This window comes from Pollachius pollachius, assembly GCF_949987615.1.
Source record: "Pollachius pollachius genome assembly, chromosome: 5".
Classification (NCBI taxonomy): domain Eukaryota; kingdom Metazoa; phylum Chordata; class Actinopteri; order Gadiformes; family Gadidae; genus Pollachius; species Pollachius pollachius.
The window spans coordinates 23,726,465-23,751,485 of NC_136938.1; the positions used below are offsets into that span (position 1 = coordinate 23,726,465).

The 25,021-nt window shown below is 48.2% G+C and overlaps 1 protein-coding gene across 2 annotated transcripts in view; it reads right to left on the bottom strand.

Moving 5' to 3' along the window:
- arnt2 (aryl-hydrocarbon receptor nuclear translocator 2) overlaps window positions 1-24,507 on the bottom strand; it is a 52,228-nt gene extending 27,721 nt beyond the window's left edge. Inside the window, exons 1-9 of one of the 2 annotated variants that reach the window (XM_079736822.1) lie at window positions 24,266-24,507; window positions 19,904-20,015; window positions 16,599-16,646; window positions 14,904-14,954; window positions 13,406-13,619; window positions 12,647-12,860; window positions 4,293-4,395; window positions 1,333-1,398; window positions 729-814 (exon numbers count right to left, since the gene is read on the bottom strand). In XM_079736822.1, coding sequence (XP_079592948.1) covers window positions 729-814; window positions 1,333-1,398; window positions 4,293-4,395; window positions 12,647-12,860; window positions 13,406-13,619; window positions 14,904-14,954; window positions 16,599-16,646; window positions 19,904-20,015; window positions 24,266-24,296 — 925 coding nt within the window. In that variant the 5' untranslated portion in view covers window positions 24,297-24,507. The remainder of the gene's footprint in view (window positions 1-728; window positions 815-1,332; window positions 1,399-4,292; window positions 4,396-12,646; window positions 12,861-13,405; window positions 13,620-14,903; window positions 14,955-16,598; window positions 16,647-19,903; window positions 20,016-24,265) is intronic. The other variant, XM_079736823.1, reaches the window with a different exon arrangement.
- Between the last annotated feature and the right edge of the window lie 514 nt (window positions 24,508-25,021).

The window sequence follows — 25,021 nt, forward strand, 5'->3', positions numbered from 1 at the left end:
ACTGAAATGTGATTAAATAACAGCAAGATAAATGCCTGCGTGTTAATGCCTTCCCCCCTCGAGACACAGCCAACAGATAAACTCCATCACCTCTTTTTTTTTTCCTTTATAGAAAATAATTCATGTCTTTTTTTGCTGATTGTTTCTTTTCTTTAGACCGAGTATTAATTACCACTACAATCAGCTACGGTTGGCAGCCATTGTCACAGGGCTGTGAGAATAGTCGCGTTGTAGGTCATCCAAAACTCTTTGGGGGATGTGTTCGTTTTTAATCATTCTGTAGAGAAGACCCGCCTGTTCATTCAGGATCTGATAGAAGCCACCGCTCTTGGCCTTGACACCGCGCCGACACACACAGCCAACACAGACACCAGGGTCATTGAGCCGTTCACCAGACTCGTTCATCCAAATCCATTTACACACAATCCAGACAGAAACCACGGAGAAGCAGGCCAGGGGATGAGCATCCAGACTCGAGGAGGCCAAAACAGGCAGACGGCGCTCATTCAGGAGCGGACCACTCTGGCCACTACACCACCCTGCCCCCGCAGACAATACACCGTCCTCGGGACAAGTGAAGGGCTGTGACGGCGAGCGCTGGAAGATGTCGGACTACAGATGGCCCAGTGTGCCGTTGAGTGGTGCTGAGATTGAGGAGGAGGGTGGATGCGCTGGTGGGGGGGGGGGGGGGGGGGGGGGGGGGGGGGGGGGGGGGGGTGTTTGTGTACCTGCAGGGGGCCATGCTTTGATGTAGCCTGTGCAATGCACCACCGAGTACTGAGCCTCTCCTTCCTTTGAGGGTCCGAGGCCGTTTCTGTTGATGAAAGAGAAAACATGTGAGTGCAGGCACACACACAGGCACACACAGAGACACACACACAGATAGAAACGCAGACACACAAGACAGAAACGCACACACACACACACACACACACACAGATACAGACACACACAGACGGAAACGCAGACACAGGGACAGATACGCAGACACACAGAGAGAAACGCAGACAAACACACACACACACACACAGACAGAAATGCACACACACAGAATGCAGACACACACACAAACAGTAACACAAACAAACATGCAGACACAAATACACCCAGATGCTTGCACAACCGCACACACACATGCACCCAGACACAGACACACAGACGCAGACACATACCCACACAAACACACACACCAACACAAACACCTGTCTTAGCCGAGAGGGGTTGTGTGATCCATTGTATTTGAACACAAAAATCGTTGGTTGAGGGAAAGGGAGGGGAGGAATACTGGAGAAACATCAGTAAAGAGAGGAAGTGAGTGTGTGTTGCATTCACCTGTATCTCTTCCTCATGTTGGACAGCCGGTTCAGGGAGATGTGATCCAGGGGAGCGCTGCCGCACCTGCACACACATACACACACACACACACACACACACACACACATGAATCACAAAATCTTACATACACTTCTCCATCAGCACATGATGTATTGCTACAAAGCACTTGGTCCAGTCCAGTTTCTCTAAACGTTGAATGTTTCTGTAGTCACTGTAGGCTTTCGATTGTTCTCAGCCTCACTTCATCGCTTTCGGATGAAGGCATCTGCTGAATGATTAAACGCAATGTAAATGATTCAATGCTCAGAGACATTTATCACACAGGCACACAGACTTCAAAGTAAACACATGAATCAGTACCTAACGTCCAATTTTAGCCAACGGATATATATATACTTTTTTTATGACATCATTATCCAAACATAAGATGCTCCGGTGTTTGAATGGACATGAGTTCTATCTGGTTAGAAAAAAAATTAAAACATTATAACCGGCATCCCTTGCATGTAATGTGTGTTGGAACATGTGCCATGTTGACATGTCTCACACAACACGGATGACGAAAATACACAAACAAGCGGGCCAAACTGCAACAACTCTCCTTAAGTGATGATAAGCAATGGGGCTATAGCAGCTCTTCCACATGAGGTCAGGATGTACTTCAGCAGATTGTTAAGCCATGTTTGACAATACATGTACAAACCCATTTCCTTCCACCCAGGACATTACACATTGTACAGAACCGGACAGAAAGAGAGCGCCCGGTGAAATCCGATTTGTTGGTCCACGAGCAATAACTCCAGCATGGACACAGATGTCCCCTCCTTTACCACCACTCCCCCCTGCAAGGCCCTAAGGGGGGCCTGCACCCTATAACCTCCCTTAGAAAACGATGTGCTTCAAACTCTAGGTAGCCTTTGCTTGTTGCTCCGTCTGGAAGCCTCTAACAAGCGCCCCTGCGAGGCGAGGGGCTGGTTTCCCCCTTCCACCAACGTGCCTCCAATAAAAGGCTCAAACAGGAGGGACATTCCTCCCGTGGCGCAGTGCGGTTGTCGCGTGCGATAAGCAGGGGGCCAGAAGCTTGACGGATTGAGACATCGCAGTCCCCAAACCCCCCCCCCCGAACGGCAGACGGTCGGCCCGCTAGCTCAGCGGTACGAGGGACAGCGTACGTGGAAACATAATTGGGGAAACGTGTGATTTTTCGCCGGGCTAAGCACAAAACCCAAAAGAATTCCACAGCGGTCTCACCACCGGAGCCGTGTTTTCACTTAGGAGACATCTTGAGACCAAACAAAGACATTTTTCTCCCTCGGTCCGCCAGACGCCGTGTCCTCTGTAAAACGTAGGGATGGTATTTTATTTGTCGCAGCGCGCCGTAGGGTCACCACGGATTTCCAAACGAGCGAGGTATTAATATACACTGACGTACACTGGGATCTGGGATAACGATATGACACGCGTCGTTTAATTACTTGAACGCCATGAGAAAAACGATACCAGCAATTCTTTATACTTCCTGCCCCCCCCACCCCCCAAGTCTGTGAAGCGAAAATATGCATGGCGTCAGAAATTACCGCACTGTGAAATTGGTTATGGCACACGCACGTCTTACCTTTAAGAAAGTCAGGTGTGAATCGTGTGGTTGGGGTAGCTTGTTAATATTATGGTATGTCTGCCATCAGAGATATGCCTGCCTAGTGTAGGGAATCTGATATTTTCATTGCTATTATCATTGCAGGTAGTTGTAACAAAAGTCAATATAAGTACGTGACGAATGCAGTAGAAGTGATTTTATAGTAATTTAGTCATAATTAATCAGTACACATGCCTTCCACAATAATTTTAAGAGCCTCGTATTAACAAGCCCACGGATTAAAAAAAAGATGTAATAAACCATAGTGATCTATTAAAATATAATGACTTTCAGAATCTGCTTTTTCGTTGCACTTGGCAGTAGATATATGTACTGCCATTTCCTGTAACAGTAATAAATCACCCGGCGGTTGAGCTTCAGGAAATGCCGGAGCATAATTGATTTGCAACACAGTAATTAATCACAGTTGGACGGGTTATTCTGGGGAGCTTCTTTGTGGCTAATTACGCAGTGCTTTGGAGATGCACACCGAAATATAGAAGCCACTTAATACACCAAATGTCAGTTACTCTGTGGGTGTGAGTGTGTGTTCTACAGTATCCATTATGCATTCATTATCCTTATATGAATTAGATAATGTATTTCCCTGGTGCTAAAGGAAAAGGCGATGCAATTCTTTATTTTTTTAATTGCTGTAGGTTCAAGTTTCAAGTCCTGGGCCATTTTTAACCACGAGCCTAGCGAGTTGAAAAGCACAGGCATCATTTGAAGCGCAGTGTCGGTGGTGCTCAGCCTCATATGTGAGTCAGTCTCTTACCATGGGTAGACTAAAACCTAGGTTAGGTATAAGAAACGGAATCCACCTCCATATAGTAAGACAAAAGTCTAGTAGTCAGCCCTTCCTTTTAACTTTCTGCACGCCATCTGTCCTGTGTCTGCGAGGGTAATTCCAGCTAACTATACATCCACATTTATAAAGGCTTTCCATATATTACCATATCACCTTCCTGGTTCATACAACGGCTGTCTCGTTACACATCTGGTGGTCAACAGATGGCCAGAAAATAAATCTTGTTCTTCTACTTTGTTCCGACGATGGTTCTTGACAAGTAAACTATTTCTTCAATCATCAAAACTTGACGTTGTTAAGACGGACACACCCACCCACCCACCCACCCACCCCCACACACACACACACACACACACACACACACACACACACACACACACACCCCCACTCCCCTCCTGCTGTTCCTTAAAACAGTCAATGTTGTCCCGATCCATATGAGCACAAGTTATACGCAGTCTTCACCAGGCAAACATGGAGAGAGTTGCACGTGCACATGTTGAGGACACAAACCTCATGCGGCAGATGAAGGAGCGCCGGGAGCCCATACACATCCTCATGGACGACTGCTGCCCCTCCTTCTTCACCGTGCCTGTCTTCAGGTCCAGGATCCTTCCTGCACGACACATACAAAACACATGGTGCATCAGCATGGTACGCACACAACAGCACACATGGTAGACACACAACAACGCACATGGTGCCTCAGCCTGGTACACACACAACAACACACATGGTACATCAGCATGGTAAACACACACACACAACACACATGGTACAAACACAACAACACACATGGTACATCAGCATGTAAACACACACAACAACACACATGGTACAAACACAACAACACACATGGTGCCTCAGCCTGGTACACACACAACAACACACATGGTACATCAGCCTGGTACACACATGGTACATCAGCATGGTAAACACACACACACAACACACATGGTACAAACACAACAACACACATGGTACATCAGGATGGGAAACACACACAACAACACACATGGTACAAACACAACAAAACACATGGTGCCTCAGCCTGGTACGCACACAACAACACACATGGTACAAACACAACAAAACACATGGTGCCTCAGCCTGGTACACACACACACACACACACACAACGCACATGGTAGGGTTAGGGCTAACCGATTAGACGGACACAGATACGGGTGAACTCTGAGTCCACCCATCCACCCCCATTATGTTTTTGTATGTTTCTTTTTATCGCGGGAGTGAATCGCCCTTGCGGGAGCACAGGGAGTTGAGAAGAGTGAATCAAAGTCAAACCCACGGCCTAATTCAACTGGGAGTCCGCCCCTCAGGTCACCTCATCAAGACAAGAGTCCTTCGCTGGGGAGAAAAAGTGCTTTTCTGTTTTCCGTTGTGTCTGGGTCTCGCCCCCCTCTGCGGAGCTCCACGGAGCGATTTGCTCACTAAGTGTTCTTTCCCTCAGACGAGTCGTACAGAGGGGTCAAACCGACCCCCTGCTGTGATCGTGAACCTGAAGCACTGAAAGTCCCAAAGTGGAGCGTTAAAATGGTGCCAGGCTCAAATTGTGAGCCATCCTTGATAAAAAAAAAAAAATGGTGAAATTCGGAGGAATCGCTAGACTAACAGCCGAGGGAAAATACAGCTGTCGGCAAACCTCCCTGATCCACCGCAACCTCCCCTCCCTTAGGGAGAGCAGTGTGTTCACGCCGGAGTGGGGGGGGGGGGTTACTGGGCCAGACTGATGGGAGACCCTAGAACATAGCCACGGGCTCAAAACAACAGAAACCGAGAGAAACGCACGCGTGTAGGCTGGAATATAATGTGTCCCATGCATAGACACACACACACCTAATGCATTTGGCCGGGACATAATGCATTACATGCATTACATGCATAGACACACACACACAGACACACACACACACAGACACACACACACAGACACACACACACACACAGACACACACACACACACACACACAGACATAGCCATGTAATGCATTAGGCCGGGACATAATGCATTACACGCACAGACACACAAAGATGCACACGGATACAGATAGACACACACACTAGACAAGGGCAGGGATAGACAAAAGAGGAAAACAAGCCAGGGGAGACGCAAACCTTCCAACACTGAGATTACGGTCGCAGACAGCACTATTGACACAGACACAGAGTGTATGAACTCCCAGAGTGAGCGCACGTCATCTCATTCCGTCCTGCCCGTCCAGACAATGAAAACGATCAGTAGCTATGGCAGCCAGTCGACTGGAAATTGCGCTCAGCTTGCCTGAAGTATTCATAGGCGAGATCCTTTGCCGGTCATCGAAAGGGAATAGGGTGGGAAGCCACCGACGACGTGTGGATTGCTTTGGCTACGTATTGGGATGTGCTGTACAGCCGCTCGAAAGCAGAGCTGGAATGATGTTTGCACTCTGAACATTAACTATTTATATTTAACCATGGGCTCGACTAATTTGACGTGACAGCATTACATTTGATCGACCACCTGTTGTATCTGGGATTATCCGTGCAGACCTCAGGGCTTGCGTGAGACCGTTGGAGAATATTATGGGCTAGGGCTTCCACACGTCTCGCTGTCCTGCAGTGTTACGACTGCGATGCACGCGTCTCTCATTATCATGATCGGCCCTGCTTTCCTCACCATCCACCACCCTCTGATGCTTTCCAGATGGAACAATGGCAGTCCTAGCCTCCAACGTGGAAGTGGGTTGATCATGCACGTACTCACACACATGCACACGCATACACACACACTTCCAGAAATGCGTGAAGGCAGGATATGGCTGAAGGGGGAGCCAGGGTCGGGGCATAGAAAATACAAACAGACCCAGTTACTTCTTCACAGTTGATTGCAATTAAGAACCACGGCAGTCAAGCAGGCACACACACACACACACACACACACACGCACACACACACACACACGCACACGCACACGCACACGGGATAACAATAGCAAACAGACAAGTGACCCCAGGTGATCTGAGCCTGCTGTGATTGTGTGACCTCGTGTTTAGAATTTGACATGGGCATCTGGTGGAAATTGCCAGGTGACATGTCAGATTGCAGATGAGAAGGGCATGGTTTGATGTGGCTCTGGACATTCCTTTTGTTGTTGGCCTTCTACACACGCACACACACACACACACACACACACACACACACACACACACACACAAACAAGTCTGTTTACAATAAGACTGATTAGAAAGGCACGTGGCAGCCTCTGAGCAAGGCTGTTGACCTAATGTAGGGCACCCTACGCATAGTACAGCGGGGGTTTGGGCTGGTGCGTGTCAGCGCTCTCAATAGATCAGCTCCTTCCGTCATCCCGTAACCGGACAAAAATCTTCCAAACACTCCCGGCCTAAAAGTCAAGTGGGGCAAATTCCTCCCCTTAATCTTCCCCCGGAGCGCCGTTTGGACGCGGGACCCCGTACGCTCCGTCCCAGATGCCCCCCCCCGCCCCCGGTCACAACTGGAGCGTGAGCGTCGGAGAAAGAGATTCACCCGAATGAACCACCGGCCCAAACTGCAGCACTGCAGATCATCACACCAGCCAGAACGCAGGCGGGCTGGGCATGGGGGGAAAACAAGGGGATCCTAATTGGAGCCAGAGCGAGAGGAGACGTTGAAGAGGGGACGACAACAGCGGGCGAGCGAGGCAGCTGCTGCAGCTGGCAGGGTGCGGAGGGACCCCCCCCCCCCCCCCCCCCCCCTTCACGGTGGAGGAGAGGTTCCCTTTGGATTCCGTCTGCAGGGTTAAGGGGTTTTCGGTTCGGGCTTCGAGGCTCCGTGACCAGACTTTCGGGGACACTGGGTTGTTGGCGGAAATTTCCCAGAGTCAACAAGCATCACCCTTCGGATCGCACCTCATACGCATGCACTGCCGAGTTTGTTATTTCTGTTGAAACAAATAAAACACAACGGCGATAGCTCATAACGCTAGGTATGCTAACAAAGCATGCGTAAGTCAAACAAAGATGTCGGGAAAAAATGGACGTCGTAAAAGAAAACAACAAGCTAATAATCAGGCGTAAGGAGGCAAAAAACAAGTAGACCAAAAGAACATTGGAAATAGAGCAGGCGGCCATAACTAATTCAATCGAGGCTTTGGACAAACAGGACGTTTCCCCACAGCACTTCACCCCGGCCTGGCCGGCCCTGAAAGCCGGCCAAGCTGTTCTGCTTAAGGAATTATTCATGGAGAAAGCAGAGCGCTGTACCAGGAACGGCCATCAGATCCACCTCTGACCCGCCAACCATTTATTTATCCTTCTACTCCCTTCCTCCTCTGCATTCCGGCGTCCACCTGATCTCCCTTCTCCTCCTCGATATCCCACTGAGCGCATTCGTCCCGTCACTATCTGCTTGTCTCGGCGTGCCATTTATCCCTCTGCACATTGGGTTTCTAATGGAGGCGACGCACAAACTGAAATGGTTTCGGCTCGCCCACCTGCCCCTTCCATTAACCACTAACTAAATCCACTTCTTTTCATTTTTGGAACCCTTCAACCTCTACACTCATGATTGAAGCTATGGGCTCAAAATGGCCAACGCAGGATGTCACAGCGGGTGACTGCGGCGCCGATGGCATTTACATGCATTTATGAACGAGACACCGTTATCAAAAGCCACTTAAACAGTGGGGGTTGAACAATCAAAAGCATAGAGTCGGAAATTGGAACGGCTACGACATATAAGTGCTTCGGCAAAGTTCTTGCTTTTTGTTGAACAAGAATCGGGGCAGAGAAAGGGCGAGGAGAGGAAGCAGGAAAGCAGTGTTTTAGATTAAGAGTGAATCAGGTCCGATACGTCAGTGCCGCTCTCTCAGACAGTGATTAGGCGCCCACACGCAGAAGTGTGGGTGGGGGGGGGGGGGGAGATAACATGGCGTATTCGAGGATGAGAAGGGGGGGCTGGGACCGCGATCCATAATCCACATACGCTCAGGCGGGCGACCCGAGGCATGGCTATGGGACGTGTGGGTCTGGAAGTGGTCGGGACGGGTGGGCTCCGCGCTCACGCTGCCTCCGTCGATGACAAGCTACGTCGATGGAGGCGCGGGGGGAAGAGGCTCTCCTCAGCCAGAAACCCCGGTGGCGTTCAGGCAAACGGAGCCAGAGTATGCTACCAAACCCCCCCACCCCCTCCCCGATCCACCCCCGTCGACATATTTCAAATGATTGAAGGCATCCAGGCGTGAACATTGTGTGTTTGCGCTGCGGGGGGTAAATATGCTTGCGTATCTCTTGCATATCGGGTTTCAAACACGGTTTTAGAAGACGGGAACATTGTTCCAGCGGCCTTAGGACACCCCGTGGATCGTTGAAGCCGAGTAGGAAATCAACCCCTCCGAGTGTAAAGTGGCCAAGATCACCTCGAGTCAAGGAGCGCAGGTATAGGGCGAACTTCTTTGTTTGAGTGGAAGGTTCGGCAGCCACGCAGATCGCCCTCGAGGGGAGGGGGGGGGAAAGGGCAGCTGAGCTGTAAGGCAACGCTCTCTGTTCCCTTACCTTCACACAGGGCCACGGACATAACGACCACAAGGACGAGGGTCCCGGACACACCGGGCTCTAAATGCTCTTTGTTCCAGAGGGGTACCTGGGCTAGCTCTGCGATGAGGTGGGGAGTCGAGCGATCTGTCTCTGGGTCGGCGAGAGGGGCCAATGGAGGTGGTTCCTGCCCTAAATGCTCCTCCCATTCGCGGGTTCATGAGAAGAGGACCACAAGGACCAGACATGGTTAAGATGCGTTACGGATGGGCGAAGACGGATTCGCCCACACCGCTCTACTTAACAGTTTCAACAGCGACCTGATATGGAGTAGGCAGAATTATAAATTATTTTTAATGACTGAAGAGAGGCTTAATAATATTATAAGCTACCAGAGCATGCATCGAATTTGTGATAATGTAATGATATGTTTCTCATTAGGATTTCACATCCAAACTAATTATCACCTCTTTTTTTCCGGGAAACAAATAGGTTGGAGCAGCATGTTCCACTAATGACGCAGCGGTTTGGTGAGACGCCAGCTTTTTCTGGTTACCGGGCAGAATAGCAGAAGGACGATACACCAACAACAACAACAACAACGCCCGCCGTGGCTGTTGACATGAGTGCAGCTCTGTTGTCTGCCCGGTTACTTCCGTGAGTCATCACCGCCAGACATTTACTGCATCGCTGGAGCAATGCCTCATGGTAACTGTGGTCTCTCGCCGTCATTTGCTAAAAACACATTTTTGGTCCCTGACGATTTCCACTTCGTTGTTCCTTTTCCTACCTTGGCAGCAGCTGAACTAGTGAATCAAAGCGGGATATGTCAACTAGAATTGTAAGTCACCGTAAGATAGAATATCAAATGAAAACACATTTTTCCTCGGGGTTGAATAGGTTTTCAAAGACGGACAACATCTCACAGTCGTCTCGACTTTCCTGTGGACGACCTCACAAGGCTAAATTATCAGGCCCCTCTGTTCTTCAGTTCGGAAAGTTAATATGCAACAAGCTGATATCACTGCCAATGGTTAGTTGAAGCCAAACACAGCCTTCCTGTACACAGCATTGCAATGATTACAACAACCACAGCCTCAGAGTGCATTCCACCAGCACACGCCGGTGCATCCCCATCCAGCATTTTGCCAACAATTATTTATAGATCACAATGGTGAAAAACAATAATCTTCAATGCAGAAGGGTGCCGCCAGTTCACCCGGACATGTGGACACCTTCTGCGCAGCCTTATGCAACATTGACTGCCATAGAAATTAAATCCACTGCAATGTGGCAGGATACCAATATGGAAATGTTTTAGAAATGCATGGCTCTCACACCATTAAATGTAAGGAAATGAGTTCAATACTGTGGGTGGGGCAAAATGTGACCACATTTATATATATGACCACCCAAACGTCGTTAAACCACATATTTTGTCGCATTGCTTTAATATTTAAAAGGCTTTCTGCCTCAAGAGAAATTACTTACTTACCTCCCCTTAACAATTTTTTGGCAATGCAACTAAGTTTCTTTCCTCACTGTGTTGGCTGTATAATACGGAGGAAGCGGACCGGGCCCAGGCGCACGCCGCATTGAAATAAATCTCAAGCTGTTCAAAGCTCAGACCGCCTTGCTCAATCTCGGCCCTGCGTAGCTGTGGGGCCCAGACGTCTACTTTCCATTGTGGAACGGGAGGGGGGAATAAAACACAACTACATGATTTAGATAAATACGAACTCAGAAAGCCAGAGACACACACAGAAGCAGCGGGGACTTCACTTTGGCTGTACTTACATGAAAGCACGCGCACTAATTCAACCCAACAGGTTTAGAGTTGACTTAAATAAACCCAGTATCCACTTTTTCAAGTTAATGAAACAAAGAAAACAAGAAGAATTTCGGCTTGTACATTCTGTTTAGTTTTAACAGGGTTAGGCCTTAGAGTCTAAGAGGCGTACATACCACCGCCCAGCGCCGTAAGATGAGATCCAAGGGGTTTATTCAGAGGACAAAACAGAACATTTTATGGTGACTGGGACCTTAAACCACCGAAAAGAGCAACAACCGGGCAATGAGAAAACAGCTACATCCTTTTTTTTAATCCGTTGTGGTTTAGGTCCGCTGCTCCGACGTAAGCGCCGAACAGCTGGAGAAAACACCAAGTGACACGCACACCAGAATTCACCCTGCTATGCATCAACACACACACACACACACACACACACACAAACACACACACACACACACACAGCAAGGCGATGCTTTCCTCATATACAGCTTTCATTCCATTGCTTTCCTCACAAAGAAATTTCACGGCGGGACGTGAACCATCATATCATGTTTGTGTCTGCATCTACTTAAGTGTGCGGTTGTGCGTCTGTCTCGGTGCCTGTGTGTCCCTCTGCGTGTTTTTATCTTTCCTCCGAAGCGGCACTTGGAGGAGATAACAACCTCATGTTGCTTATCAAAGCCTTCTGGGTAATAAAATGGGCCCTGTCGGCACGGGGGGATTTCAGGGCGCCGATTGGCTGGCAAAGAAACTGAGGCTGACACATGGACAGATGCCTCACCTGGATGGAACCTCTGGGCACCAAGGAAAAAATGGGGGTGAGAGAACACAACTAGACAATGGCGCCATCTCGTGGTCACATGAAGTACTTCCCGTACTTGTACCGATAATATCAGGCACTTCAGATTGTGCAAGCCTCTAAGAGTGCTTTCAGTAGCCTGCAACCAGAAGGAGGAAACGGTTTCAGTTCACACCTCGGCTGTGTGATTTGGTGTCAGAAACCTTGCGGTAGCCCTCGCAATTCTTTTTCGGAAACATACTTATTTTACTGTGGACATGAACTCTGCTTAAAAGCTTGTCTGCATTGTAATGAGTGCAGTACGAGGTACATGGTATGAGGTGAGTACTAAATACATGAATCCAAGTATATGGTTCTGATTACAAGGTAACAGGTACACTACATGGTACTGAACCGATGGCACTACATGGCTCTGAAAACATAGTAGGAGGTACATGGCTCTGAATATATGGTAATTGGTACATGGAAATGAATACATGGTACTATGTACATAGTTCTGAATACTTTGTACTAAATATGCAGTTACATAGTCCTGGAAACATGGTACTGAATACTTGGAACAACGTACATGGTATTATACGCCGGTACACGGTACAAACACGGTACGGCATAGTACCAGGCAAACAGGACCAGTGACTAAACAGGACTGCATGGTACCGGACCAGTGACTACACAGTGACTGCATGGTACCGGACCAGTGACTACACAGTGACTAGTAGGCCCACGAGATCTCCCCTGCGGTTACCTGTCATGGAGTTCTCGGAGGTGCTGAGCTGCTCCCGCAGCTTGTCCACGTCGTCGGGGTGCACCTGCTCGTACAGGGTGCTGCCGAACCACTCCGCCTGCGGGTGGTTCAGCACCGGCGTCACAGAGTCCGACACGTAGATCACGCGGCCCGTCTCCGCGGCGACCACGAACAGGAAGCCGTCCGCCGCCTCCAAGATCAGGTGCTTCAGCTCCTACGCCACACACAGCGCACGCACGCGCACAAACACACACACCAAAAACACGTAGAGGAGTGAGTGACGTGTTCATACGTCGTCTGGAAGGGGGTCTGTCAAGGATTAAAGAGGTCTATTTCTGCTTGGTTTTTAAAAACGTTTAAAATACGGAGTCTGAATGGACCACAAGCGATTAGCATTAGCATTAGCAGTAGCGTTTCGGTTTGTTCATAACAACTGAGGATGTAATATACAGCTCAGAAAGGCTGCCGTGCTCCTTGGCGACCACTGCAGGCATTTCTTCAAAAGCCCAAAGCCCCACGGGAACCCAACTGTTAAGTGCTCTCAGTAATGGGAGTCATAAAACACAGCAACCCCCCCCCCTCGACCTTATAGCCCTCTGCTACACGAAACACCACCACACTGGCTTCGAACGGTTGCCGTTCAGTACGATACGGTTGTTCAGAACGACGCGGCACTTCAGAACGACGCAGCCCTTCAGAACGACGCGGCCGTTCAGAACGACGCGGTCAGTACGGGTGTGGGGCTGCCTGTTGGGTTACCTGCTCGGTGAGGAAGGAGGGCTTGTAGGCGCCGTCGGTGGAGGTGTTGCCCGTGCCCCGCATGGACTTCATGTGGGACACGGCCATGCGCAGGATGGTCAGCTTGTCGGGCTTGCGGGCCAGGGCGCTGCAGGTGGGCACCATGTCCGACAGCTCCGTGATGTACTGGGTCATCTTGTTGCGCCGGCGTCGTTCGATCTCACTGTGGTTCTCTCTGAAACAGGGAGGGCGTGTTAGAGCACTGGGGTCGGACCGGGGGGGGGGAGGGGGGGGTGAGGGGTGCACATACACAACATTGACTTGCTACAGGTATGGTACTGCCAATGGTCTGACACCCTATTTCCTACCAAGGACTATTACGGATGCAAGCATGCAATATCATTTTTATACAAGGTCCAAGGGTATGCAGACATAGAACAGTCTAGAATAGAAGAAGTCTCTTGGTCATACCTCTAAGACTTGGTACCCATTTTATTTGGCTTGGGTTTAATTTGCTCAAAATGTAGTAGAAAAGGCATTTTAAAAAGCAAAAAGGTATAATCCAGATAAACATTAATTTACCAAATATAGCATTGTAGTGTATAAATTAAAAACTGTAGCCTACGTTTGATAGGATTTGCTCCGGCAGCTAAGGGCAGAAACATTATTTGATTCAATTAATGTTGTACTTGCGTGGTGTGCTTTTGATACAGCGTGTTATTAAAAAATGCAATTCAAGAGCACCTCTTAATGAAAGCCTGCACTAAACAGTGGTTAAAACTAAAAAGTGGCCTTAGTGTTGTTGGGGTTTTGTCTTTAAGCTTGTTAACATTACTGTGTGCATTGTGGAAAAACTGGAGAATGACAGGATGAGAGCATATTAACCATTCTGGTAATCCTGTTTCTCAAATGTCCCTCATTGTAGAAAGACATTTTCATACATATGACTTTTATGGCGGAACATAAGGTTTAGTTTTTGCCATTGACAGCCGTGAATTGGAAAAGAAAACCTTGTGGGGTGGGTATCTTGACAGGACACGCACGGTGTGCTTCCCGTTTATGAAAACACATCAAACTTTATATACAATATCTAGTCAAAATGTATACAACTTAAAAAATGCACATCAAAGTTAAGTTTTTTTAGTTCATTGCTGTGATTCATGATTTAAGACTTGAACTAGCAGCGAACCTTTCAGTTGAGGTAACAAAATAAAGGAGAAAATCCTTAAAACCATTCAGATTTAGATAACAACTGCTTTTGGACACGAACAAAAAAGAAAATCACACATCAAAACAGTTAGCCTCTTCACTCTGGGTCGACAGTCGTCAAGGGTTAGTGCTTGTCTCGCAGTGGCAGCGTGTGCGTGTGTGTCTGTGTGCGTCTCTATCTCTCTGTGTGAGTGTGTTAGGGGAGGGCGTGCTGAAGGCGGTGGTGTCGGCCTGTTGGAGCTTAGTGCTGACGCTGTCCCAGAGCCGGGGGCAGGACCACTGCCGGCCCCCCCTTGCGGCCTAGGCCTACCTGGCATATCTCTCCTTATCACCACCACCAGGAACCTGCTCATCATCATACCTGCGCAGAGAGAGAGAGAGAGAGAGAGAGAGAGAGGGAGAGAGGAACACACCACATCTGTAACCAAGAGACACACGCTGCGGGGCGTACGCACAACATGGGGCTGAGGCCCAGCGCCCGTGGCTTACCCCCCTCGCATCGCCACGGTGTCCCGACGCAACCACGGCGGCGGCTCAGTGGACGACGCTCGAGGCTGTTTAAACCTTCTGATGGCTACATGCAGCAGCAGCAGCCTCGCCATGGCTAGTGCCAGGGGAGCGATGAGACAAAGTAACGTGCACATGGGGGTGTCCCCTCCTCGGTTATGGATGAGCTCAAACAAAACAGGCACGCTGGACAAATAAAAGAAATAAGGCAATAAAAAAAAAAAAGGCATTCGGTGCGACGAGTGCGCTGAGTTCATTAAAATAACGGCAGCTCTGCTCTAGAGGGAGATGAACGCCTGCCAAAGTTGTGTAAGCACACCCCTGTGGCATGTCAGATCTCATGACCCTGGTGTGTGTGTGTGTGTGTGTGTGTGTGTGTGTGTGTGTCTTTCCTTTCCAGTGTGGTAGAGGGAGGGCCCACGATGTGCTCGATAAATCAACGGTAAATCAATAGTCAATCCAATTGCTATTGCATATAACGATTGCACAATCGATCTGCATTTGTTTAACTTGCAAGATAACGTGAAAATCTGAAGATGATGTGGTTTAACTACAATCACCACCGAACAACCGCTATGCAGTTCGACCACTCTATTGTCAGCGTAGTGTAAGGGGTTGCTGCACTTCCTGATATCCCCAGCAGAGGTCAGTGTCTCCCCTCCACGCTGCACCCCTTTCGACAGAACAAGGGTGACTGTGTATTGGCTTTGAACATAATGGGGCATACAACTACAAGAGAGATTACAAGGAGCGAAACAAGTGGGGATCACCAGAGTGTGAGAAGATGGCCGCAATGGAACGCTTCTTCTCACACAATAGTGCATAGAGTGAGAAGAAAGGACCCAGTGATACAGTGACCCAAACACTTGACATAAGGCAAACCATGCACTTCATGTACATTTGTTTGTTCATTTGATGCCCCGCCCGGGAGTCAGTTAAGTTATGATTTTATCTTTTCCTATCTTATCTTAAAAGAGCAAAAGGAGAAAATGGACTGCATCCTTTTTTATGATGGACCGAAGCACCGTGGACCAATTAAAGGGGGGTCATTCACACAACAAATAAAAACTCAGCTGCTCAATGAAGCAGTTACTGTTGTGTAGAGGAATACAACAGGGCTGCATAAAAGAGTTATTATCACTGTCGAATATTTCAATGATTATTTCATATCAATCAATTTATCTATGAAATGCCATTTATAGTCACAAATGTCATTGCAAGTTAAGAGTCCAAAAGAATTTCTTAAATGTGCTTGCTTATTCTGACAAGCAGCCAATGAGAGCGAAACTATTCTTTTCATAATAACCCATGTTTGTTATTTGAACATGATAAGTAGCTTCAATAATTAACCGATATACGTTTCTGTCTACTGACTAATCGTTGCAGCCCTGAAATGAATGACTAATAAGTGACACGTAAAAACACATCTTATACAGAACAGCACGTGACAAATAAAAACACATCTTATACAGAGCAGGCTCCACGTCGTCTTCCTCACCTTGAAAATTTGCTAGGGCCCTCTCCATCCTCGTCATCAAAGTCCATTCTGAGAAGCAAGCAGAGAGAAACCCGTCATGACTCAGGAAGCAGAACCGGTGTGATTGATGAGGGGGAGCAGCTCATTAAGAATATGAGTGAGCACCGACGGGGTGTGTTGACACCTCAGCTTAGACTAAGAATAGGCAAATACCAAAAAGGAACACCTACTACAACTGTCACCCACTGCCGCCCGCATGTTTTCACACAACCACCCCCCCTGCCACTGCGTATTATTTGCCTCTCTCCCCGGCAATCTTCCCGGTTCACTGTTCCTCCCGCCGCAATCTCCCCGCCCGTACCCCTAGATAGATGTACCCCTGCATCCAATCAGTAGGTGCCCCCCCGCCCTCACCCCCCACCAAACGCTCACAGACGCCGGCGAAGGCTTAAGAATGTGACATCTGCGCCGCGCCGCTTAGCCACTGCATCTCGGTGACGGGTGGATTGCCCGTCGCCGGGAGCTGACACATCCAATTTAGGTGCCCCGAGTGTGAGCCAGCTTGGGCCGGAGGGCTGCGAAATGACTCTAATATCCCTGCCGCGGCGCTGGCCTTTATTTATTTATTTGCGGTGGTTATTAATGGCCAGCGGGGGGGGGGGGGGGGGGGGGGAGAGAGAAACATGATATGTGGAGATGCGCCGAGAAGAGCCACATTCAGAATCTGAAATCCTTGTTTTAAACGGGTGTAAGCGAGGCGGGTCCCATTAATGCATACGACGGAGAGTCTCAGGCAATGGATCTTCTGCTGGCGCTCGGGTCGCAGGTCGACCCCATTATAATTGATTTGCGTCGCCGCAGACGACTATGAATAAATGATGCCGGCGAAAGACCTCCGCTGAGCGATTGCATGCTTAAGGGCCATTAAAACGGAGGGACGTTTCCCGCAGTGCTACGGTGTACAGAACTACGGTGAACAGCGCCGGGGGGGACCCCACCCCCGCAGGAGACCCGCGGCCACGGTGGGCCACACCCTTAGATACCGAGCCCTCCAGAACCAAACCGGGCACGGTGGCCATGACAACGCCTTCATCCCCTCATCCCTCAGCCTTTCCTCCGGCAGAGGAAACGTATATACAATACTGTCCTAGGTGTGTGTGTGCATGGGTGCATGTTTGTGCACGCGTTCATGCGTGGGTGTGTATGTGTGCGTCTTCAGCGTGCGTGTGTGCGTGCGCGCACACACGGGCGCGATTCCAGCATGTGTCTCCGTTCCCTTGAAGCCAGGCGCTCGACAGAAGCGTTGACGAAAACGACGTCCCTAGCCAAGCGCAACAAATATCCCAGATTGCATAAAGCCCTAAAAGAGCGGGTCGTGACAAAAGAATGACTCAACGCTTCCCCGTGTGAGGCGAGGAGCGCGTCCACGCAGCTAAACAGGCTGACAGAGTGCTGAACGCGGCTGTATATCACTCTGTTCTCCCATCTGCCAGGGCGCAGGGCTAATTATTCAGATATTCATAAGATGATATCTGGAGTGATGCAAGCAGACACAGAGTGTTGGGAGACGGTGCGGTCGTATTGCGGCGGGGATGGAGCCGGGTCAATTGTGCACACCGCAGACAACACACACGATGCATGTTATATCACACTGCCATCATCCCTCGTTATAAAACTCAGGCTTTCGATGGGCCTTTGGGGCTTTTCTCGAGATGTTTTGCGGTTTGTGGTGTTGATTTATTCTGTGAATTACTAAATAAAGGCAATTATTTAGCAAAATACCCACATACCTACCTTTTTTGATTGAAGACATTCATCTTCCAAATTTTTGTCATCTTTTTTTTTTTTCGTATTAAACACTTGCTGCATTGTCTGAGGTTTTCCTCCTTGGTGGAACCCCTGGCCCTTACCCGTCTCCCCGCTGGGAGACCCCACCACGCTCACCAGCCCGGCCTGGTGCCGCAGAGTTGGTCTCATAGCGGGGTACCAGGAGCTGTCAGTATGAACGAGCACCGAGGAAACGGGTCTGGGGTTTCATCACACCGAGACATAGATCACACACACGGCTTGTGTGTGTGTGTGTGTGTGTGTGTGTGTGTGTGTGTGTGTGTGTGTGTGTGTGTGTGTGTGTGTGTGTGTGTGTGTGTGTGTTGGATCATCAATCCATGTTCGCATATGACATGCTCGTACCATGGGGCTAGGCCTTGCAGAGACTCTATAGTCTACAGTAGCAATGGGGGCTCAATGGCCTTTTCCTATACTACTCTGTTCTTTAGTAGAGTAGTAAGTACACAAGTTCTTTCTGTACACTGGTACAGGCAGAAAAATGCATAGCTGCTCTTATATACTCACTGCATACTTTGATTATTCCCAGCCAAACATGGAAGTCAATCTCGGATAGAGAAGTTTGCCAATGCTATAGCTGTACTTCTGGGGGGCGGCTATGCAGCGCCTGGGCAGTGTTTCTTGATTGGTCACTCTTCCTGAGGTATTGTACCAAGATCAAGGTTTCAGGGGACGATAACAAATGTATTCCAAAAGTGGCCAGTCTGCAACAGAGGACTGATTTGAAACCTTTGGAGAGACTCTGGGGTATCTGGGCAGGATGTTTTAGGTTGTCTTGTTGTTGTTACATGTTACATATCCCTGCAGTCACGTCTCCAAGAACCTGTCTCCTCGACACATAAGCCTGGGCCACGACTGTGTGTCTGTGTTCAAGTACAAACATAAAGGTTCAGTTTACTGAAGTGTGCGCTGAGGGGAACTGACTGACTGCCAAAAGGATGGTAAACCTTTAATGGTAAATGTGACGTGGTTTGTTTCGATCAAGGATGTTTTATCGACATACATGGTGAACCGCAATTACCCCAGTATCGGTTGTCTGCCATTTAATAATGTTTACTTAGCAATTTGTTATTCGGCTTAGCTTAGTATCGCACTGTATTTTGTACAGTCTACACGCAAGATTAGTCTGCTTGGAGAACAGCACAAAGGCACACAGACAGGGAGTGCTGTGTCTGTGCATTGGGGCATCAACTAGTAAACCTATCATTGTGTTTACATAAAAAACGAAAGAACAAACAAGAATAACTGCCAACGTTGAATATAAATACATCATTTGAGTCATTACTACAGTGTACCACAGTGTACTACAGTGTGGCGGGAAGTTACTCATAGTTCAAATAATGACTCATAATCCAAACAGATACAGTGACAGTTATAGGGGCTGCTTTCGTTAAAAGCGACCGCTAAATGGTTCTATGTGTTGGTGTGTGATGGCTAGCAAGCTAGCGAGCTAGCACGCTACAGTCTAATGCAATACTCACCCTCCTGATCTCCGCTTGCCCCCGCGGCCTGGCACGGCCCCGCTCATCCTCACCTGGCCCGTGCCCACCGCCCCGGGCATTGCGACGGACCCTGGCAACTCACTGCCCATCTCTGGAAGGGGGGAGAACAACCACAGCGTCAGCATCACGGGGACTGCACGGCGGCCGGCTGTGTAGCTGCACTGTTAGCATAATAATTCATTTTGTCTTCTCAACCAAAAGGCGCATAGGACAAAAGTGGGTTACTTGTTACCACGTTAGACTATGATATTAACAAACTATTATTTAAAACTGTTTTCTTAATGTAGATATAATTGAATTTACGTAACTAGTGTATGCCATTGTCATTGGCACAGATATACAAGCCCATACCAGACAGATAATATGCAGGCCTAAACCACACGGATATACAGGCCTAAATCATACAGCTACACAGGCCTACAGAGCAGATATACAGGCTTAAACGTCAGAGATACACAGGCAAAATCACAGATATACATGCCTTAATACAGATATAAAGGCCTAAGCACAGATATACAGGCCTAAACTAGACAGATATACAGACCTTAATCAAACATGTACACAGGCCTACAGAGCAAAGATGTAACAGGCTTAAACCACATAGATAAAAAAAAAAAGCCTAAAAGCACAGACATACAGGCATAAAAACAGACGTGCAGCCCTAAAGAACACAGGCCCATATACAACAGCCCGAGGTGCAGGCTGGCAGAAGCATCGCCGCAGCTGGATTAAACATCGGCTTAATGATCGGAGAATGCGGTCATTAGCAGGAGGCTGAACTGTACTGCGTGCCAAATGAACCTCCATCTTTTCGCTTCCCTTTGAGTTACTGTTTCTTTATCTCCCCGGCCGTTGCTAGCGGCCTCTCTCTCCCTCTTACACAAATTCCCTCCTATTTGTCCTGCCCCCTTTTCCCTGCTGTCTCTGCGAACTATTCATTTATTCACTCACTCACTCAGGCAAATGCAATGGATAGGCCAAACAAACCCTCTGGTGTGGCACACAGCTCCCCCGTAGCACGGTTAATATTTGATACAGTGTGCATTCCCACAGCTACGCCTTACCACCCTACAGGACACACACACACACACACACACACACACACACACACACACACACACACACACACACACACACACACACACACACACACACACACACACACACACTGGCTTGAACTGAATGTTAAATGTCGGCAGGTGGCATGTAAATAGCTTTGTTGTTGTGTTATTTTGTTTAGAATAACATTTCTATGACATGTAGGCTGTAGTCTTGTTACAAACGAACCATCACCGAATACTTTTTGTAAAATCTGTGTTTTTAGAAAATGTATTCTGCTTGCACTTAAACAACAACTACTAGGAACGACCTAGCCCACTGAATGCTACAAAGATTGAAGCAACGTATCGACAAACTTAACGACTGGGACAGGCACTTCCGCAGTACCTAGCTTAGCTCCTAAAGACAACTTTCTGCCCCGGTTGATGGACGATGCACTCATGCCCAAGCCATCGTGGCATAGGAATAGGAAGCTCACCCTTTATGGAGCACTGGCGTCTGCGCTCCCCCCTCCGCGCTGTATCTCTGGGTAAAGCCTAGCTTCTCGACGGACCGGCAGCCAGTGCACCAGTTGATCAGTGCGTGCTCGCTCAGGGTCGTATCGTACGCCTGGCTTTTTGCTCCTCCAACTGAATTATTCCACCTCCTCACCGGGTCCTTCTCTGTACCAGACCATACTTCACTTTTTTCTTTTCTAATTCCCTTTTCCAACCGTTACTGTTAAGAGAGGCAAATAGCCATAGGACACTGCAGTCAACAATTCTATTAGAGACTCCAAATAAAAAAGGGTTCTCAGATAGAACAAATTACACTCAGAAAGAACTTACACCGCCCCCATATTATCTATTCCCTGTAGCTAAAGATGAGCCACGCAGAGTGAATGACTCACCACAACGTAGTTTGATGTGAAGGTAGTGAACCCTAAGGGTTCAAAACACTAATTCAGAGTACACTTGCTGGAACCAGACTTTCTGTGTGCACCCTTAGGCTTCAATAAACAAATACAGAGTACTTGCTGCAACCAGACTTGCTCTGTGTTTCAGCGACCATAGCCGACGTGCTCACACAGATTCCCATTAAACAAGAAAACACAGACAGATCTAGGGTGTTAACCTTTCCTTAGAGGTTGGCTGGCTCTTGAGAAGTACAGAGGCATTCACGATGAAAACTGTCACACTTTAAAGCTAGAACTGCTACGATTAGGGTCACGATACACCCAGTTTTACAAGAAGACTAGAGCCCTATAACATTGACATAGTGCCGCCACAGAATATGAAAAGGAGTCTTTTAATGCTAATACCATCAATGCTAATAATTATTTCTGTGCTTGGTTGCCAACACAACCCTTCTCTAGCCTGGAGCCCTTCCTAGGATCTCGTTCAGATGCTTGAAGAGCAATCGTATCCCAGCAGGCTTGAACTACGCCCTAATCCCGCAAAGACCCCACTCTCTCCCGCCACTCCACTGCCTCCCACATCGTGCGAGCACCTGCCATAGCACTGGACGTGAACGCCCACGTGAGCGAGGAGAGGCGGCGGGGCTGATCCCAGATCAGCTCGGGCTAGCTCTGTCCTCTGGGTGGCTAACAGGGAGGCCAGCAGCTTGACTTAATGCTACGAGCTAATGACCTAATGGTGTCAGTGTCGGAGCGAGGGGCAATGTGTGTGGGGCTGGGCATGCTCTGGACCGGAGCATACTCTCTTGATCTGCCACACACACACACACACACACACACACACACACACACACACACACACACACACACACACACACACACACACACAAACACAAAATTTACACAGACACACACACACACTCTTGGCAATAAGTCAGCTGTGGCGTTCCTTGAAATGTCAATCCCTGTAAAAATTGACAAAAGTACAACTCAAATGCCGCTGTCTGACTAACTAGGCTAGTAGTAATGGCAGGCAGACGGCCAAGGCATGGGCAGCTTTGTGGTTGTCGTCTCATTTTGCCATTCCCATTATCCGGCAGGAGGGAGACATTTCCATGCAATGATTGTTCTCCTGATGTCTCGGGAGTCACGGTGCTATTAACGCTGAAATTCTTTATTTATTTCCACTTCATTTACATAGCTAATGAGGTGATAGAGTAGAGGAAAAGGTTGACCTGTTTTCCAACGAGGTCCCCAGGCTCTGTGAGTGTCCTCTACACACCAGAATAATTAGTGGTCTACCGTTTGGAAATTTGACTTTCAACATCCTTTCTTCCTTCGCTGTGCTTGCTTATACATTGATATGCGAGTGAGTGGGCATTCTCTTTTACCACAGTCTGAATGTAATGGTACATATGAATGAGCGCATCCTATTATGATTCATAATAAAGCATGCAATAGCTGGTTAACAACACATTTGTTAACCAACAACACGCGACAATCAAAAAATCGGAATCCACTGCTGGCCATAGAAGCTTGTTACACATAGGACGTTACAATTAGGTATATAGTGACTCAGTGTTCTTCTGCAGAAACACTAAAAGACAACAACACCAATACAAGAAGGTTAGGTCAAAAATAACATGCAGTATACAAGAGTTTGTTTAGCGTAATATCAGCCTGATTCTTCACATTGATGCACTGTAATCTGTAATCTGTTAGAAAAAAACACACACAATAACCCTCTTCAATGGGTGACAACCCCGCTGGAGCCCCGCAGCAGTCAGACACCCATAGTGGGCTCCAGGCTCACTGAGATCTCCCCCCCAGGCTAAACCCCAAACCATCAACAGGCAAAGAGGAACCCTGCCAGGCAGTGTGGTTTAAACCATGACGGTAAACACTGATAACAGGCACCAAGCATAACATCCGATGCATCGCACGGGCAATGATTATGCGTGGAAATCTCTTTGTACCACGGGTGGACTGGTTCGACTGAATCAAAGCGCGGAGGAGAAAGCACTTTCCCGGAACCGAGTACGACCACGGAGCAGACGCGGAAGACACGAGAAATACTGATCATAGAAAATACTCAGCGACGGCTGTCACAGCCGGCAAGACATTTTGTAGCCCATGTACGTTTGTCATTTCGACGCCATCCCCCGGGTTGCGGGGATAAAGACTAGCGGTGTTGTGCGGGGGCCAGTGGGGGAAGGGGATGCTGTGTGCGGCGGCTCGCCTGCAGGCTTCGGCGGCCTGGCGCGGCTCTACTTCTCGTCTCGTTAATTCGTTGTAAAAACAATATATACGTTTTCCTTTCTTATCATCACCCGAGCTTCCCGTTTGGCGGTGTTGTTTTTTTTAAACAAACTAGGGTCGCTACTTACCCGACGGGTTGACCGCAGCGGGAGTTGCCATGTTGCCTCGGTAGAAAAACACAACGCAGCAGCGATGAAATGACGCACAATACGGCTGCTGGAGAGCGCCGGGAGAGACTATCTGGAGCAGCAGCGGGGGTCGGCACACAAGCTCCCGTCCTCGCTCCTTCGCTTCCACGCTTAGAAATAATCCCACACGATCCACAAACAATTGAATAGATATGTTCAGGAAGGAAACCACTGAGCGTGTTTCATAAATGTCTTTCTGTAGATGTGTTAAAAAAAATGCAGGCTTTCTGAATGGTAGCACCGCGAGAGTTTAGGCTACTTGAATTAATTAAAGTTGAACAGTCTCTAACTGACTGTGGAGGCAACTCCCAGTGTACACTCAGGTTACCTATATGATGCGGCCTAGGATAGAGGGATGTATTCATAAAACTTACCTGAAAAATAAGACACGGATTAATAATTGATAGTAGAATTTCGGGTTAATAGACGTTTAATTATTGTGTATAACTGTTAATTATAAATTATTAATGTCTGTCTAGTTTTTCAGGTAAGGGTTATGGATAGGCCACACAGTCCAATTTTCTTGGGCTTAACATATTCTAATAATAATAATTCTCAAAGCAACATCATGTGCCTCAAATTGAATTTCTCGTATCTTAGACAAATAGCCAGCACAGAATTATGTGTGCTTAAATCCTTTCAATACAGTCAGGCAAACTGAAAGCTGGAGGATATCTTTCATGATAGCATGTTTCT